General features: G+C 41.2%; 1 protein-coding gene across 1 annotated transcript; it reads left to right on the top strand.

Moving 5' to 3' along the window:
* Positions 1–3,815: 3,815 nt before the first annotated feature.
* Positions 3,816–19,406, top strand: LOC131137508 (RNA-binding motif, single-stranded-interacting protein 2-like). Its single transcript, XM_058085548.1, has 14 exons — positions 3,816–3,941; positions 8,349–8,539; positions 12,224–12,282; positions 14,105–14,196; positions 15,267–15,424; positions 15,519–15,598; positions 16,848–16,957; positions 17,031–17,077; positions 17,153–17,246; positions 17,331–17,390; positions 17,472–17,582; positions 18,391–18,471; positions 18,553–18,638; positions 18,720–19,406. Exons 1-13 carry the CDS (start codon positions 3,867–3,869, stop codon positions 18,628–18,630), a joined length of 1,236 nt encoding a protein of 411 aa, XP_057941531.1. The 5' UTR covers positions 3,816–3,866; the 3' UTR covers positions 18,631–18,638; positions 18,720–19,406.
* Positions 19,407–19,452: the final 46 nt, after the last annotated feature.

Below are 19,452 nucleotides of genomic sequence, written 5' to 3'. Positions count from 1 at the left end.
GTGTTTTCAGAGCGAGATAATTACTGAGCCAGCTCCGCTGACAACACCTGAGGAATGCCGAGCATGCAACAGCAGCAGCAGGCTTGCTCCCCCAATGCCCCCCCCCCCTTCCATGTCAGCCTCCCAGCCCACCTCCGCCGACCCTCCCCCATACCCGAGTCCCTGGTGATGGTTCGTCATGCATCCAGCAGCAAAGTTAGCTAAATAGTACATTGCCCAATACTGTCATGTAAAGTAGCCAATGTAGAACCCAGATCACAAATACTTCATATAGTATTTGATATAGTTCATCTTCAAACAGCTAAAATAATGCATAAGGCTAAAAACAACCCATTAGCTAAAAATGTCATCCAGTACTTCTCTACAAGAGAGGAGAAATATGATCTCAGGGGAGAACTCAATTTGAAACAAAAATTAACATTTTTATTTAAATAAAAAACAATAATAATAAAAATCAATAAAATAAAAATTAATAAATAAAAAAAATTAAAGCATTAAAAGCATTTTTAATTTTTTTAAAACATTAAAAAAATTTACATATTTTTTAACAAATAAAATTTTTAAAAAAAAATTAAAACTATATTAGGAAAGTTGACAAAAATAAAATAAATAAATAAACATTTAAAAAATTGACTTAAACTATATTCGGAAAGCAGGAAGTGAACAAATGTAACAGTTACTGATTGTAAAAGAACCAGATGGAGGGTTAGGATTTAATAAGCTGTGCTTCTTCCTACTCCTTTTGGACATGTGGATAGATAGATAGATAGATAGATAGATAGATAGATAGATAGATAGATAGATAGATAGATAGATAGATAGATAGATAGATAGATAGATAGATAGATAGATAGATAGATAGATAGATAGATAGATAGATAGATAGATAGATAGATAGATAGATAGATAGATAGATAGATAGATAGATAGATAGATAGATAGATAGATAGATAGATAGATAGATAGATAGATAGATAGATAGATAGATAGATAGATAGATAGATAGATAGATAGATAGATAGATAGATAGATAGATAGATAGATAGATAGATAGATAGATAGATAGATAGATAGATAGATAGATAGATAGATAGATAGATAGATAGATAGATAGATAGATAGTGAAATTGCCAACGAAATGTCGTTGCCTGGCTCCCATATAATAACAGACACAAAAGAAGATAAGTAATAATAAATAATAATAATAATAATAATAATGTGGAGAATAAATAGACACCAAATACGAACAACATAATGTAAAGTGCAGAACATGGAAGTGGAACATGTTCAAATGAAATTAAACCATTACCATTACATTACCATTACCATTACCAGATTGAATGGAAGCTGCTATGCTAGGTCAACTGCAGTGAAACCATCTTCCAGTAGGCCCCACTGTTACTAGCACATCTACTGGATGTGTGTGTTGGCCGGCTCAGGCATTCTTCAGACGGTAACCCCCCTCCCCAAACTGTCCTTGAGCTGCCGTGGCGCTCGTAGCCCATCTGGCTAAATGCTTACATGAAAACGTACTGTGGCATAGATTGAAACCGAGCGAGGGGGGTAGTGAACGAGTTTGAGTGACCTCATTGCGGTCGGCAAATGCCGCTGTCAAAAAAGTGTCAATATTCGTCTGTGGAGAATAATCGCCCTGCAGAACAATATTGTTTTTATGCAAATGCGTTGCATCAGGTTTTGACATTGAGCATGTGTGCCGGAGATGCCGTCGCAGAGGACGACGGAGACAGAGAAGGAGAGAGATTATCAATTCTGCTGAGCCTTGCCTGTCTTTCCGACTAGACTGGCATGATGAAATCTGGATGAAATTCCCCGTGCGTGTACATGAACAGGACTCTCCTCGTACTTGTCCATGCACGGCTAAGGTTGGGAGTAGATGCATTATGCAAATGTCACGGCTAAAAGGAAGCCGCTGGATGGCTGAATGAACACTTGCATATGTTTATTCACTTCAGGGCTTATCAGTCATGGTACACGAGACAAGGCCAAAGGGTCACGGGTGTTAGTTGCCGAGCAACTTATGTTCATACAAACAGTGATTTCAGCTGTTCGAAAGCATTTTTTGAGTGACAGCTGTCAGTGTTGACGGCAAAAAAATCACTTGAATTCAAAATATCCTCTTTATTTTGAATGTAAATGCTGTCTTTTTGTATATTTTTTGTGTCATTTTTAAGTCAAAAAAACCTAATCTCAAGCCAGTTGCATGAGTCCATTTAATTCCGATGGCATGCATGATGAGAAATGATAAGGTCAGGGTAATTCCCAACATACAAGGACAGCGCTGAATTAATGGCGCTATATCATCCTCGTATAACTTCACTCCAACGCAATTACTACTACGGTAGTGGTGTCAAGGATGATTTTAGATTAAAAAATATTTACAAGGAGGGGGTTATACTCTGTGGTTATACATTATGTGTGGTTTTATATCTAATATTTTTCATTTCAAGTTCCTCAGTATCATTCCCTGTTCATTATCCAAGGTGTATTCATGTTTTTTTATGGACAAATATGTGCTTCATAGTCTAGATGTGGACATTTGACCTAAAGACACGTACTGCTGCACACTTAAATGAATGAATGCAGTTTGACATGAGCTGTCTTTGGGAGAGAGGCGGGGTACACCCTGGACTGGTGGCCAGCCAATCACAGGGCACATATAGACAAACAACCATTCACACTCACATTCATACCTATGGACAATTTGGAGTGGCTAATTAACCTAGCATGTTTTTGGAATGTGGGAGGAAACCGGAGTACCCAGAGAAAACCCACGCAGGAGAGTGCGGTAGAGTGGGTAGAGTATGGTAGAGTGCGGTAGAGTGGGCAGAGTATGGTAGAGTATGGTAAAGTAAGGTAGAGTGCGGTAGAGTGGGTAGAGTATGGTAAGTATGGTAGAGTATGGTAGAGTATGGTAAAGTAAGGTAGAGTGCGGTAGAGTGGGTAGAGTATGGTAAGTATGGTAGAGTATGGTATAGTGGGTAGAGTATGGTGGAGTATGGTAGAGTGCGGTAGAGTGCAGTAGAGTGTGGTAGAGTGGGTCGAGTATGGTGGAGTATGGTAGAGTGGGTAGAGTATGGTGAAGTATGGTAGAGTATGGTAGAGTGGGTAGAGTATGGTGAAGTATGGTAGAGTATGGTAAAGTATGGTAGAGTGGGTGGAGTATGGTAGAGTGTGGTAGAGTGGGTAGAGTATGGTAAAGTATGGTAGAGTATGGTAGAGTGGGTAGAGTATGGTAGAGTATAGTAGAGTATGGTGGAGTATGGTAGAGTGCGGTAGAGTGCAGTAGAGTGTGGTAGAGTGGATCGAGTATGGTAGAGTATGGTAGAGTATGGTAGAGTGGGTAGAGTATGGTGAAGTATGGTAGAGTATGGTAGAGTGTGGTAGAGTGGGTGGAGTATGGCGGAGTATGGTAGAGTGTGGTAGAGTGGGTGGAGTATGGCGGAGTATGGTAGAGTGGGTGGAGTATGGCGGAGTATGGTAGAGTGTGGTAGAGTGGGTGGAGTATGGTAAAGTATGGTAGAGTATGGTAGAGTGGGTAGAGTATGGTAAAGTATAGTAGAGTATGGCAAAGTATGGTAGAGTAAGGTAGAGTGTAGTAGAGTATGGTAAAGTATGGTAGAGTATGGTAGAGTAAGGTAGAGTATACGTAGTAGAGTATGGTAAAGTATGGTAAAGTATGGTAGAGTGCGGTATAGTACGGGTAGAGTGCGGCAGAGTGCGGCAGAGTGCGGAGACCCCCCGACTGCCGGGAAAAGAGGCGACTCCAATCGCTCACTTTCCCCGGCTGACGTCAGCTGCCTGGCTGCTCGGACTCGCCGCTCCCTCGCACACGGCGCCGCGTCAAAATGCTGCTCTCTGTGCCGCCGAGGACCGGAGGAGTGAACACGTACAACGGCTACCAGGGCAAAAGCATCAAGAAGGTAAACTTTATCGCTCTCCGGCTCTTTTCCATCTGATAAGAACGACCATATACCGTATATAGATATATATATATATATAAACATATATATATATATATGGACGGGATCGCTCCGAGCTCGGCGCCAGTTCGGGGCCGCTTTAAGCTGCAGTGTCCTTGAGAGAAGTGGACCACAGGCGGGCGTTAAAAGTCTCCCACCGGCCGAGTGCACCATTTGGGTCTAAATGTTATTTAGAACCAACATGGAGCTCTTTTATCCGCCTTGTGGTCGCCCTTGTCCTCCTTTACTACAGCACAGCTAAGAGTGGAGCTTATAGTAACGGCAAGGTTGTACTCGTCATATTTCTCATACATCATATTCATATTTCTAGTATTGAACACAGGGGCGTCTTTACTTGGGTGATGTTTGCGCTGAATTCATCACAAGTTGGCAAAGTTTTTCTTTGCTCTTTTACGCCTAGCGACATGCCCCACCCCTTCAATGTGACGGAGGGGGGGGGGGACAAAACTTATAAATATTAGCTTTTTCTAATGATGTAGTATATGGAATATGTATATGGGAACTACTGACTGCAGGGATAGACAATGTAAGGACAGTTATTGATTGACTGGATGGTTCGTATGAATAATTTATGGATTTACATTGGAATCTATTTTAAAGGGGCTGTACATAGGGAACATATTGTTCATATTTCTTTGGTATTTTTAGGTGTTTAATCATATGCGCTCATTCCCAAGAGTGTATACGTGAATATGTACATAGTCATAACCATCCTTGGGACCGATGCTGAAATCAACACCAGCCTCTGTCGCTTGAGTTATTCCCATCCCTGCTTCATGGATCGCTGAGATTCAGATTGCTCACATTTAATGGAACGGAATTCCAGGAATCCCGGAGTATTTTCCTCGAAAGAAGACATGCATTGCTTTGTTTTGACACACTTAAGCCAAAGTGGCATAGAAGCAGGTCTTGGAAATATAGCTTCAGTTCCTAACTCCTGGTTCGCGTCTTTGACTCCGAGGAGAGGGCGGAGACAAGAAAAGGATGAAAAGATTTCTCCCTCTTTTCCCGACTTCCTCACATTTTCTCTCCCTCTCCCTCCGTGCCTTTCACATATACCAAGTGTACTCCACAACCGCTGTCAACTTCACGCACTTTCCGACGTCTTCAGGATGCTGGAAAAGCGTCCAAAAGGGAGTTTTTATTCCGTGGAAGTGGAGTCAGTGAGTAGGACAGCAGTCTTACCTTCTACACACTCAAGGTCAAGGATCCGCCATTGCTGCTGTTGTTCTTTTTTGTTTTTTCACAACATGAAGTCGCTGGCGGTACGATATTTATCGCGCCTTTAAGGTTTTTTGTTTTTTTTTTGCTAAACAGGTAGGATGTTTCTTCTTCTTTGTTGAACCGTTTTGTGACTCTTAAAGGTGAAGGCGAATATCGCTTGTCTTTGGAAACAATGACAACAAGTCACGGACATTAATTACTCATAATTGATACAGTAAACCTCGGATATATCGGATTCAATTGTTCCCACCGGTTTTGTCCGATATAAGCGAAATCCGTTATATGCGTATATCGGAAAATGTCCGTTTTACGCATATATGGGATTTATATCCGGTATATGCGTAAATGGGATTTTATCCGTTATAAAAAGGCACTTCCTTGACTATGTTTCCAATGTACCCGGACTGGGCAATGAAAAGAGACGTAAGGTAATGAGAATTGAACTTTATCGGACTCTGAGCATAACAAATTGTTAATTAAGCTAGGCCCTGTTACGCCCGTCAGGCCTACGTTATTTCCAATAGTGAGGTTAAGATCTCATTCAATAAATCCCAGGGTGTTTTCCGGCAGCATTTGCCAGAATAACCCAGTTTCGTCGGCATTAAAAATGTCCTCTGCTTTAAAACGTCTCAGAATGGCAGCTAGCTTCGGAGCGCCACGATGCGGCCATCCGATATATGCGAGGGAAATTTAATGGAAATGCATTGGAACGATATATGCAATGAATTTTTATTGGAAATGCATTACAGAAAAATGGGTTCTTTTTTATCTGTTCGTTGTGAGCGAATTTCCGATATATCCGAGTCCGATATATCCGAGGTTTACTGTACTACATAACCCACACGTGGAACGTAGAAACTGAGGGAAATGGAGAGCATTACTGGGATGTAACCAGTAGAAGTACAATGGTAATTGTAAAGTTTAAATGCAACTAACTACACGGATGAAGTGGTAGTTCCTGGCGTCGTTTTTCCTATTTTTTCCTATTCCTAATGTTGTATGCTCTTCAGTCACTGCATTCACATTTTTTTGCCCCATTGGCCTAAAGCAGAGGTGGGCAAACTACAACCCGGGGGCCACATGCGGCCCACCAAGCGTTTGAATCCGGCCCTCTAATTGCTTTCTAAGTATTTCAACTTTTAACATTTTAACAAACTAGCAACATGACTTGCAAAAAAAAATAACATACAGTAAACCTCGGATATATCGGATTCAATTGTTCCCACTGGTTTTGTCCGATATAAGCGAAATCCGTTATATGCGTATACCGGAATATGTCCGTTTTACGCATATATCGGATTTATATCCGGTATATGCGTAAATGGGATTTTATCCGTTATAAAAAGGCACTTCCTTGACTATGTTTCCAATGTACCTGGACGCGCAGGCAACGCTGCAAACGCTGCAAATGACGTCGTATAGCGGCCTGTCACCATTCGGCGAATCGGAGCGCCACGATGCGGCCATCCGATATATGCCAGGGAAATTTCATGGAAATGCATTGGAACGGGACTGGAGATTTTGTCCGAAATAGGCGAAATCCGTTATAAAAAAAATCCGATATATGCAATGAATTTTTATTGGAAATGCATTACAGAAAAATGGGTTCTTTTTTATCTGTCCGTTGTGAGCGAATTTCCGATATATACGAGTCGGATATATCCGAGGTTTACTGTAGTCGGATGTGGTCTGATGTTTAAAGTGCTCTTGAAAAAAGGGACATGAGAATATACTGCTGAAGACAGCTGGGATAGGCTCCAGCACCCCTCACGACCCTCATGAGGAAAAGCGGTAGAAAATGAATGAATGAATGAATTAGACAAATAATTCAAGGAAAATGATAATCATAAAATAGTGCATATGTGTGTGTTAAATATATGTTCTGGCCCCCCAGACAATTTTTTTAACTCAATGCAGTGTAGGAATATATTGTATATTTTCATGACAGTTGTTAGTGTGTGTTGTGTGTGCACAAAAACCACCCCCAGCTTGACAGCATGCTCCCTAATCTTAAAGCCAACACGCTTACGCCTAAAAAACTGCACATAGCACAGGAACTGAAACACAAACATTTGTGTGTTGCAAATGAATGCTTCCTCCGAGATGACAATGCGATTTACGTGATGGTGGGCGTCGTAGCGAAAAGGGGTTAAGGTTACGATGTCGCATAAACAAAAATAAACAGTGACTCACTCGACTTTTTAGTCTTTACCTTACACCTCACGTTCGGCCTGGCCCAGGTCGTCGTTTTGGATGTGACTCACCGATGTCCTTGTCTCAGAAGGAGAGCGCTTTTAATGAGACTGGAAAGCACATGAGAGGGATTAGCGCTAACAAGCAGATCCCTATTAGACAGGCCTCACTAGCCAGACATGAGATTGTATCTTGGCGGGCCTGTGCAGATGCATCCCTCCTGATGGGCCTGCGAGGGCGAGAGAAAGCACCGGAAGGAGCTGTGATTGGGGGAAAACAAACAGCGCACCATTGATGCCAAAGAAGCGAGAGGGAAGATTACGAGGGAGGGCCCACATGAATGGCTTGGGTGATTTTTTGATTTTTTCTCAGGCTGGTAAAATAGAAAAATACCAAGTGGTTGTCTGTGTAGCATTATACCTGTACAGGGAGCGTCTTACCTGCATGTGTACAAGCTCACCGATGTCTGGAGTTGACCTCCTAACCACTTTTCACGTAGCTCTCCAAAGGTTTTTTTCATTTATTATCAACTTCTATACTGACGAAATTAAAAAGTGAGTTTCGGCAGTAGTCCGGAAGTCCTTGGGAGCACTTGGGAGTACCACCAATCACAGTGAAGTGGGCGTACCCAGAATAAATTCAAATAGACCGTTGTGGAAATCCAACCAAATACAGCTGGAATAGGTGTAGCTTCTGGAAGATCTAGAAAGCTTTATGTGCCGGGTATTGTGTCATTTATTATCAACTTCTATACTGACAAAATTAAATTTAATACTACATAATCCCCCCCGTCAATTTTGTTAAATTAATGCGGCCCGCGAGTCAAAAAGTTTGCCCACCCCTGAATTAGCCCAACAGAGCCCTACAGAGATCATACACATAGGACAAAAGTCCATCTCAATATGACATCAGCCTCCATGTGTTTTTCAGCAGACGTATGTGTCCTCCAATCATCTGATGGCTCCTCCAAGCCCCAACAGCAACAGCGGCAACACCAGCACCATCAGCAACGGCAGCAGCAGCAGCAATGGTGGCGGGGAGCAGCTGAGCAAAACCAACCTGTACATCCGTGGCCTCCACCCGGGAACCACAGACCAGGATCTGGTCAAACTGTGTCAGCCGTAAGTCACCCGATTAACTACTACTCTGAATGTGCAGCCTATAAATCTCCCTGTGGAGATGAAGACGCATGAAGCAGATTAGAGGAGCTGAGGATATTAGGAGCAGAGACGTGAGCGGCGGCTGAATGGGGAGATGACGTGATGAAGTATAGTATCGCTTTGATGGAAAAGTTCATTTCCATAAGTTTGTGTGTAAAAAAAAAGCCTGAAATGTTGAGTTGAGCATCCAGTTTGTTGCTTCTATGGACAGGATATTCAACAAATAATGTTTAGACCTTTAGGTCTCAAACACGCCGCCCGCGGGCCAAATGTGGTCCGCAGGACACCAGTTTGAGGCCCCCGCCTTGATATGAAAGTTTAATGTTAGTTTGATATGGATGCTGTATGGTATCATGTACCCAGAAAAAATTATTACATTTGATTAATGTTCATGTTAAAGGTTAAATAACTGTTAATAGTTATCCTCCCTATCCGTGAGGAAGTGGTAAGTTTTTGGCTATTTAAGTTGAAAGGAAATAACTTGAAGGCTACCGTTGAGGTCGCTAGCTCTCTAGTTTGCGAGTTAGCATGTGTCTCAAGACCCTGCAGTTGCGCAATATGTTGTAAATAAAAAGAGTATAAATGTGACTATAGTCGTGTTTTGTCATGTCTACAGGGCTCTAATAATGCTTTGCTCATTTTAATCTGAAAAAAATCATTTGTCTACCCATCAACTATAAGTTTTTAATATTTGCCGTTTTATTATTATTATTATATTTATTTATTACTGATTGATTTTCTTTATTCTTGATTTGTTTATTTATTTTTCATCTTATTTTGTGCAGAAAATAAAAATGAAGATATTTGAGAACAGTGGAATGTTTTATCAGAGCTTTTATTGTAGAAAATCGGAACCAAAGCACTGAAAAATTTTGTACATTTTTCTGTTTTTAATAAATGCGTTTTTGTTTTTTTTAAACCTGATGCGGCCCAGCCTTGCTGAGACCCTAGCTCCAGTTGAGTTTGAGACCCCTGGTCTAGAGACAGTGCCACTGATGAAAAGACAGGAAACAGAACTGGAGGTATCAGAGATGAGGATGCTGAGGTTCTCATTGGGAGTGACCAGGATGGATAGGATCAGGAAGGAGTACATTACATGTTAGAGCCCTTGTAGAGTGAGTCCCTAATATCGCCAGTAGTACATTTAAATATTTATACTGCGTGTATGTGATCGGTATTGGTATCGGATGATTTCACTGATCGGTATCGGCAGCATAAAATCCTGATCCCTACTTCATTAAAACCTGTGCTGTGGTCTCCCGGTGTTCTAAGTCCTATGAAATACCTCGTGATGGTTTTTAAAAGTGGTGTGACATGAGGCAGCAGCATCCAGCAATCAATCGGCCATGTTTGTTGGAGCTCCAGTGGAAGTCATTAAAAGCAGCATGGCGGAGATGAATGATCCTTGCCAGCTTCATTGAGGACTGGAGCCTGATGATGAGAACCAGCAGAGCAGACCAATGTGACAAAGGAGAAGAGTAGGAGAAATAGAGGGAGAGGGGGAGAGAGAGGGGGGGAGAGGGAGGGGCCTGCTATTTTACAGCTGTCTGGAAGAAATGGCTCACACGAGGCCGCCCAACCCAACAGGAAACGGCAAGCCCAGGGGAAAGGGAAAGACAAACAAGGCAATGGCACGAAGGGGGTGGGGTGGGGGGATGGATGTGGATGGAGAGAACCAAAGTGGGGGGGGGGTGAATTGGGTTCAGAGTTTGTGGGTCAGGTGCCGATCTGCTCAGGTTGGTCGTGTTCCAATGTGGGTGGGGGGGGGGGGGTTGTCATATTTCTGTTTTTACACAGCCTGATAAAATAACATGAAATTAGCCTTTTTAGCATCACACATTAAGGCCAATGTAACTGAAAAAAGAATATATTGGAGATAATATATTCATAAGTATCTATAGTCGGTTATGTAAATCACACTGACTTGGTCAAAGTTTGAGCGGCAAACGTGAGCGTACGATTTTAGAGTACATCTCCCCCTCCCCCACTTGGAGAGTAGCATGCAGGATCTGAGATGTAGTACTGTGTAGGCACATGAGAGCATGGAATGGGGGTGGCTTCTTTATCCCCTGGCTGGGTGCCTAAAGTGTGGCTCCACTTCTTGAACTGGTCCGTCTCTGGTTGGGAAGCAGGGATGGACGTTGGATTTGTTCTCTGGAATTTTATCTTCCTTAGACACACGGACGGGAACGCAAAGTCATATGATGGCAGAGAAAATAACGCCGAGCGATTTGTGAGGTCTGGTTATTTTTTTAAGTAAATAAATGATGCTTTTATGCTATATATTGTTTTAAGAAGGTAGACCCTTTACCTAACTGAACCCCAGCAACTACCTGGAACTACTTTCCTCAGCACCCAAATCCGACTAGAACTCGGCTCGGAGAACTCGGAGTGAGTCTCTGTTGACGGACTTCACCGGGTGTGGGGGGGTCATACAACTTCATGTCAATTATGAAATATATGTCTAATATATGCCTGAAATTGTAAAGCACGTGTATTCATTGGTAACAATCTGGCAAACTTAACTAATGGGATATCAGCTTCTGCAGACATTGCTACTAAATCGTCAACAAACTATAATGCTTGTGCTTGTGGAGGAAGATGTAGTCACCCATGCAATTCCAACTCCATATTTTTACGCAGACATAGGACAAACGGCGCTCTTATTTTGAAGGTGGAGATTGTGTATTTACAGCTAAGACCAGCTAAGTTTAAAAATAAACGTGCTTCTCTAAAATTTTCTAAAATTTTGGGTGTGGAGTTCTCCTATTTATGTCTCCAGTGGGTGTCCCCTCTGGGCGTGGTCAACATATGGTTGTTGTTATTGTGGCCCCACGTGGTGGCTGTCCTGGAACAGGAAGTCGTTCACCTACATGGTGACAAAATTCCTTAGTGGCTATTCCTGTGGAATGGGAAAATCTTTGAGGGACAGAAGTTAGGATGTTGGTGATACTTGTACCACCTCCTCTGTTTTGGGAGACATTTTCTCGTTTGATATCGATGGTTTGTTTTATACGTCCTTAAAACCAGCGGCCCTACCGATCCAGAATTTGGTCATCGTTATGCTCAAAGGTTGTGAATGGTTGTGAGGCCGAAGAAAAGGTTCTCTTGTGTTTATGGAAGGTTTGTTTGGTCTCTCCAACGTAGAGGTCATTGCACTCGTCACTACACTTGCATTTGAGATCGATCCCAATGAAAAAGCGTAAGAATATTTGTATCCGTCAACGGACAGCGTGGCTCGGAGCTAAACGCCATGACACTGACTCAAGGGCGCTGAATGCAGAATGAGAACGTGGCCGAGAGCCAGCGTTGCACAGGACAGCCCAAAAGAGACGTATCACATTACGGTGCGTTCACATCCACGGAGAGATGGCGACTGATAGACAATATGGCTCACACTGATGCGTTTGTCCTGTCCAATGAAGGAGGCGGACATGTGATGCGACTGTGAGACGGTCGTTATAATAGAAACATGCATGACCAATATCTTTGTTCATGCTAAGATTAATCAATCATGCTAAATGTTATTAGCTCTACTGGAGTTTTCATTCATGTGATGTAAATACGTTGAAGTTGTTTGAGGTTACAATTGAATACATGATATATAAATGTAATGCATATTTATTGTTTTTTTTTTTTTTTTAGATATGGGAAAATTGTTTCCACAAAAGCTATACTGGACAAGACAACCAATAAATGCAAAGGTGAGTAATATTATAAGTATATTGAAGTATGGAGCAAACTTGATACCTGTTAGTTGGTTTGCTGGACTCGTCATTTGGACTGTTGGCAACAATTAAAGGGTATTGATAATCGTATCTTACATTGACTTATAATAATTATAATACAGTCTAAAATTACCATGGGGATGGTGGATCATCTGTTTTTATAGTGGCGTAGAAATAAATGAGAGAATGTTTTGGTAACAAGTAATCTGATCGCAGTATACTTTGTTTAACAATCTGCGGTCATATTCCAAAAACATTAGAATTACCATTTTATCAATTTGGATATTGTACATGACACAATTTTTCATTCATTCATTCATTTTCTACCGCTTTTCCTCACGAGGGTCGCGGGGGGTGCTGGAGCCTATCCCAGCTGTCTTCGGGCGAGAGGCGGGGTACACCCTGGACTGGTGGCCAGCCAATCACAGGGCACATATAGACAAACAACCATTCACACTCACATTCATACCTATGGACAATTTGGAGTTGCTAATTAATTAGCCTAGCATGTTTTTGGAATGTGGGAGGAAACCGGAGTACCCGGAGAAAACCCACGCATGCACGGGGAGAACATGCAAACTCCACACAGAGATGGCCGAGGGTGGGAATTGAACCCTGGTCTCCTAGCTGTGAGGTCTGCGCGCTAACCACTAGTCCGCCGTGCCGCCCACGTTTGATTCATGTTCATGTTAAAGGTTAAATAACTGTTAATAGTTATCCTCCCTATCCGTGTGGAAGTGGTAAGTTTTGGGCTATTTAAGTTGAAAGGAAATAACTTGAAGGCTACCGTTTAGGTCGCCACACAGAGATGGCCGAGGGTGGGAATTGAACCCTGGTCTCCTAGCTGTGAGGTCTGCGCGCTAACCACTAATTAATTAGCCTAGCATGTTTTTGGAATGTGGGAGGAAACCGGAGTACCCGGAGAAAACCCACGCATGCACGGGGAGAACATGCAAACTCCACACAGAGATGGCCGAGGGTGGGAATTGAACCCTGGTCTCCTAGCTGTGAGGTCTGCGCGCTAACCACTAGTCCGCCGTGCCGCCCACGTTTGATTCATGTTCATGTTAAAGGTTAAATAACTGTTAATAGTTATCCTCCCTATCCGTGTGGAAGTGGTAAGTTTTGGGCTATTTAAGTTGAAAGGAAATAACTTGAAGGCTACCGTTTAGGTCGCCACACAGAGATGGCCGAGGGTGGGAATTGAACCCTGGTCTCCTAGCTGTGAGGTCTGCGCGCTAACCACCAGACCGCCGTGCCGCCCACAATTTTTCTTTTTAAGAGATATTTAGTTGTCCCGTGTCTTCCCACATTCCAAAAACATACATTTGAGCTTAATTGTCTAATTTGAATGGGAATAGTCGTTTGTTTATATATGTGCCCTGTGGCTATTTTGGGCTATTTTGGGCGATTTTAGGCTATTTTGCGTACCACCGAAAACGGTCCATATTCCAGTCTGGTATCTGGACTCCGATATGTGGTCAGAGTTGATGTGACGATACCGCTTGCCTGTGCTAGAACTGTTGACAATAAAGTTTTTGGCTTAATATGCTAGGCACAGCGTCGTGTATTGCAAAACAACTTTTGTTAGCATCTCGATGCATCGATGTTATTATTATTATTCGTGTGCCAGGAATTAGGACACTGAGAAAACGTCTTACAGAAATATTTTTTTAGGCGGACTATTTGAGAAAATGAAAACGATGCTAAGTGTGCCGTAGAATTACGTTGTACTATTTGTGAATTTGCTATTGCTATTCGATAGTTCCAGGATGTTGATGTTTCCGTGTTCCCACAGGCTACGGCTTTGTTGACTTTGACAATCCATCCTCGGCTCAGAAGGCAGTGACGGCGTTGAAGGCGGGGGGTGTGCAGGCTCAGATGGCCAAGGTACGACCTCCTCTGGAGATGTTTGGAATGTGTTTTAGTCCAAATGTTCACTACAAACTTGAATAATGCGGATCAGGAACTGGACCCAATGAATGCACACGGGTACACACAATGTGTGTATGATGTGTGTTTGTGTGTCATGCATCATATTGGCGGCGCCGCTAGAGCTAGAGCTAGGGCTAGCGCTAGCTTCCTTGTACAAAAGAGCTGCCTGTTCTCCATGGTGGCATCTGACTCAGTGTCTGAGCAGCTACCCGGTCAGCAGCGCCCAATGTCCGGCCACCCGCCCTGTCGTCACACACACACACACACAATTGTCCGCTGGCCTTAACGGGAATATAACCGGCAGTCTCCCACACCAGCGGCATCCTGGGAAAGCTGATCTGCCGTTAAGCTGGATTGTTGACGTTCAAAATAACTTGATTTTTCACTCAACTCTTCACGGTGCGTTCACAAGCAGGCTTATGTTTACATCAGATGACTCATTGGCACTCGAAAGCATCACTGATGCATTCATGGGCTTGTAGCTTCGAGGAGGCAATAGATAACCTTCACTGGAGGTCATGGCCGTCACGCATGCATGGAAATTATTGTCTTAAATATGCCTTTAAGTCTTTATGCCATCTATATTCCGAGAAGACTAGAAAAGCAGAGTCCATCCAGCGCAGCGCGGTGCACCCACGCTTCCATCCCTCCCACCAAGTAGCAAACAGGGAGGAGAGAAGGCGTGTAATCTTAACCAATCAAATGAACGCCTCTCATTGCCTTTAAATGCGCAGTGGTGCGCCGGATGAAATGACCACTGTGTGGGGTGCGCCAAACTGCGCCATGAAATTAGAGTCCAAAACTTATTTTTATAAATGCAAGAAAACACTGCAAAATGAAGACTAGGATGTTGACAAAGATGTGATGTGGCAGCGAGATCCATCGCGACGCCACTTTTGTGTTTCGCTACGACACCCATCCATGTTCGATGCCGCTTTTTGCTATGATGTCAAAATTTTGTCTCAATTTAAGATGTCATGAGCTCTTTCTTTCACTTTCTTATTTGTTGACGTCCGCGCTTTCAGCAACAGGAGCAGGACCCCACCAATTTGTACATTTCCAATCTGCCGCTTTCCATGGATGAGCAGGAGCTGGAGAACATGCTGAAGCCCTTCAGCCAGGCCATCTCCACCCGCATCCTGCGGGATGCTAACGGGACCAGTCGGGGTGTGGGCTTCGCCAGGTACAAAATATCCAAGCTAACTCCGAGTAGGCGCTAAACGCCGATCAAAACAACGTCACCTCATGCCGAGCCTGTTTTAAACCTTTTCCTGTAGGATGGAGTCCACGGAGAAATGTGAGGCAATTATTCAACATTTTAACGGAAAATATATTAAGACTCCACCTGGGGTGTCAGGTGAGTACTTTTTCTTTTGTTTTACTTTTCACTTGATTGAAAGAAAAATGGTGTTTTGTCCTCATAAGAATTTCTCAAGCAGCTTTACAGATTTTGAGACATGAAATACATTGGAACCTTGGTTAGTGTCATTTCACTAAGTGAAACGTATGCTAACTGAATCAGTTCCAGAAAGCCAAAAATGTAAACATGAAATGTTGGAAATACATCTAAATACACATAATGATGGATGAAAGGGAAAAATGAAAAAAAATTATAAAAAAAATAATAGAATTTTAAATAAATAATAAATAATAAATAATAAATAATAAATAATAAATAATAAATAATAAATAATAAATAATAAATAATAAATAATAAATAATAAATAATAAATAATAAATAATAAATAATAAATAATAAATAATAATGATAGATGAAAAGGAAAAATGAAAAAAAATCAATAAAAATAATAGAATTTTTAATAAATAATACACATAATGATGGATGAAAGGGAAAAATGAAAAAAAATCATAAAAATAATAAATAATAAATAATAAACATAATGATGGATGAAAGGGAAAAATGAAATAAATAATAAATAATAAATAATAAATAATAAATAATAAATAATAAATAATAAATAATAAATAATAAATAATAAACATAATGATAGATGAAAGGGAAAAATGAAAAAAATTCAATAAAAATAATAGAATTTTAAATAAATAATAAATAATACACATAATGATGGATGAAAGGGAAAAATGAAAAAAAAATCATAAAAATAATAAATAGTAAATAATAAATAATAAACATAATGATGGATGAAAGGGAAAAATGAAAAAAATAATAATAAATAATAAATAATAAATAATAAATAATAAATGATGATCCATAATGATGGATGAAAGGGTAAAATGAAAAAAATCATAAAAACTAATAGAATTTTAAATAAATAATAAGTAATAACAAATTTTAAAAAATTGACTTGACTTTTGACTCGTCTCAAAGACACAAATGTAACAATGACACACGCCATGAATATTCAATAATGAAAAAACTATGGAAATGACAGATTAGGAGGATGATGATGGTGATCATGTCATGTCTTCACTGAAGGTAAAAGCAACCTCAAAGCAAAACGACGAGAAAATTCATAAAAATTGAGCCATAAAGTCTGGAATTTTCATAAAATCCAAAAAATGTTGTCTCAACTCATACACAGTCATATGTCCGTTATTTAATGTGTCTTTATGCTCCGGTTTAGTTCCACCAGAACCCCTATTATGCAAATTTGCCGATGGAGGCCAGAAGAAGCGTCAGAGTCAAGGAAAATATCTCCATAACGGCCGAAGCTGGACCAGAGACGGGGAGACCGTGAGTTTCTTTCTGTTTCTAATTATATGAGTCTTGCATGCTGCTTATTATCTTATTATCGTTTTCCCTGCAGGGAGGAATGACCCTCACATACGACCCCACCTCAGCCTTACAGAACGGGTAAGGACCTCCAACACGCACCAACAAGCACCATCAGAACGGAATAGGTGACTAAGAAGTGTATTATCTCTGTAGGTTCTACTCCTCTCCTTACAGCATGGCTCCCAATCGCATGCTGGGGCCGACCTCGCTGTCCCCTTACATGCACTCGCCTGTGTCCACCTACCAGGTACTCTCAAGTCCTCCTCAGGTCTTACTTGTTCGGAACTAGATCTATTTGGACTCAATTTAGCATCATTTTATGCGTTGCCAGGTGCACAACCCCTCCTGGCTCCACCACCACCACCACCAGTCGTACATCATGCCGCCCACAGTGGGTGTCTCATATCTGACGGCTATGTAGCTTTTGTTGCTTTTTTTTATTAGCACATTTTTTTTTTTTAAATCACATCAGGGGGCGGTCCTGACACCAGGGATGGACCACAGCATGTCCATCCAGCCCACGTCGCTGATGGGGCCGCTGGCACAGCAGCTCAGCCACTTGTCCGTAGGCAGCAGCGGCACGGTTAGTAACTTATACACAATATATATAATATATAATAATATTCTCCGATCGAAGTAAAGCAGGGGTGGGCAAACTTTTTGACTCGCGGGCCGCATTGATATAACAAAATTTCCGGGGGGGGGGGGGGGGGGGGGGGGGGGCAGACTATATATTTTACACGTAACAGTCCACCTGGTATTATTGTATCTGTAAAATTGTCATGCAATCTGCTATTATTATTTATTATTTTATATTTATATTTAAATATTTTTAAAATAATAAAATATTATAATAATTACAATAAAATTAAAATAATAATTATTTTATTATTATTATGTAAAATATGCAAATATAACAATATTATTATATATAATTAATATAATAATTAGCATTAATATAATAAATATAATAATCATAATAGTTATAATAATAATAATATAATAATTATTATTTTAATTTTTATTATTATTATGTGCTTGTGTCCCTTTTTTCAGGAGCACTTTGTAAACAACAGACCATGTCAAACAACGAAATTGATACAACCATCAAAAGGTTGGCTCAGGCCATGATGCCAGGTTGTATGTTGAGTTTAAATTAAATACTTTGGAAAGATTGGGCGGGCCGTATTCAAACACTTGGCGGGCCGGATGTGGCCCCCGGGCCGTAGTTTGCCCACCCCTGAAGTAAAGCTTCAAAATGCAAAAAAAAAATGGCGTGAGAAAATAAATATTTTATTGTGAACTACAATTAAACTGAAAAAGGTCGTAGCTCAAAACAGTTTAAATGACGCCCTTAAATAAAAGTAAAATAATCAAAATGTATTTTTCAGTATATGCCTGCAAACTCATCTATGCAGGGGACGTACGTCCCCCAGTACACCCAAGTGCCTCCTACCAACATCTCCGTTGAGGTAAACACACACGTTTGACTCCAGCTTCGTATGTTGTGAGAAACAATTCCCTGGTGGAGTTCCTTTTGGCTCCCCTGTCAGGAAAGTGCCGTCCAGCAACCGGTTGCAATAGAGACACCCACCGAACACTCCAGCTTCTCCTACCAGCATAACAAGTGAAGGCAACAGTGAGTTCCATTACATTATTTCCTCGTTTGATTGTTTTTTTTTTTTCCACTGTGAATCTAAAGTATTGTTTGTGTTGCCAGATTGCTCCCTTGGGGGTCTCTGGACTGTTACACAGAATTGACACGTTTTATTTTCTATAAACTCTTTTACTCAAGCGAAGATGGAAGGTTTGAGGTGTGGACGGGACAAACGGAATTAAGAAGAAGACGTTTTTTTTTTTGTTGTTTTTAGTGTTTTTTTGGTTCATGTGCTCTAAATGTTTGTAAGCGATATTCACTCACAAGCCAGTCCTCATGGGGGTCCGATTGGGGGCGCCCTGGGATGGAACGACAGCTCTCTTGTTTCTTGACTCTCAAGTCATTTCCAGATGCGGCGATCTCGGAAAAAAGCTTCAGACAATCACACAACGTAAAAAAAAAAAACACGAAGAGACCAAGTCGACATGGTGCTTGATTGTAGAAAGAATTGATTAAAAGCATTCCAGCAGCAGTCCGGTTCTAACATGGCGGTCACACACACACACACACACACGCAGCTTGACTTTCCACTGAATATTTCATATTCTATCCGCACATAACGACTAGTGCATTTTCCATATTCTGGTCATTTTATGGCACCAGGATCACATTTTGTTCAAGCACAAACCAAGTGTTGCTCTGCAGTAATTATGGACATTAACCCTTGTATTATGTTACGGGTCAATTTGACCCGTTTCAGTTTTTGTGTTGACCAAAGTACTGTTTATCCTTTCTTTTTCTTCATGAAATTTTGTGACTTTTCCTCATCTAGGGTCATGAACACAAAAACTGAAAT

Source organism: Doryrhamphus excisus, chromosome 10 (assembly GCF_030265055.1).
Source record: "Doryrhamphus excisus isolate RoL2022-K1 chromosome 10, RoL_Dexc_1.0, whole genome shotgun sequence".
NCBI classification, from domain to species: domain Eukaryota; kingdom Metazoa; phylum Chordata; class Actinopteri; order Syngnathiformes; family Syngnathidae; genus Doryrhamphus; species Doryrhamphus excisus.
The sequence above is the reverse complement of the archived record's forward strand: the minus strand, read 5'-3'. Positions and strand labels throughout refer to the sequence as shown.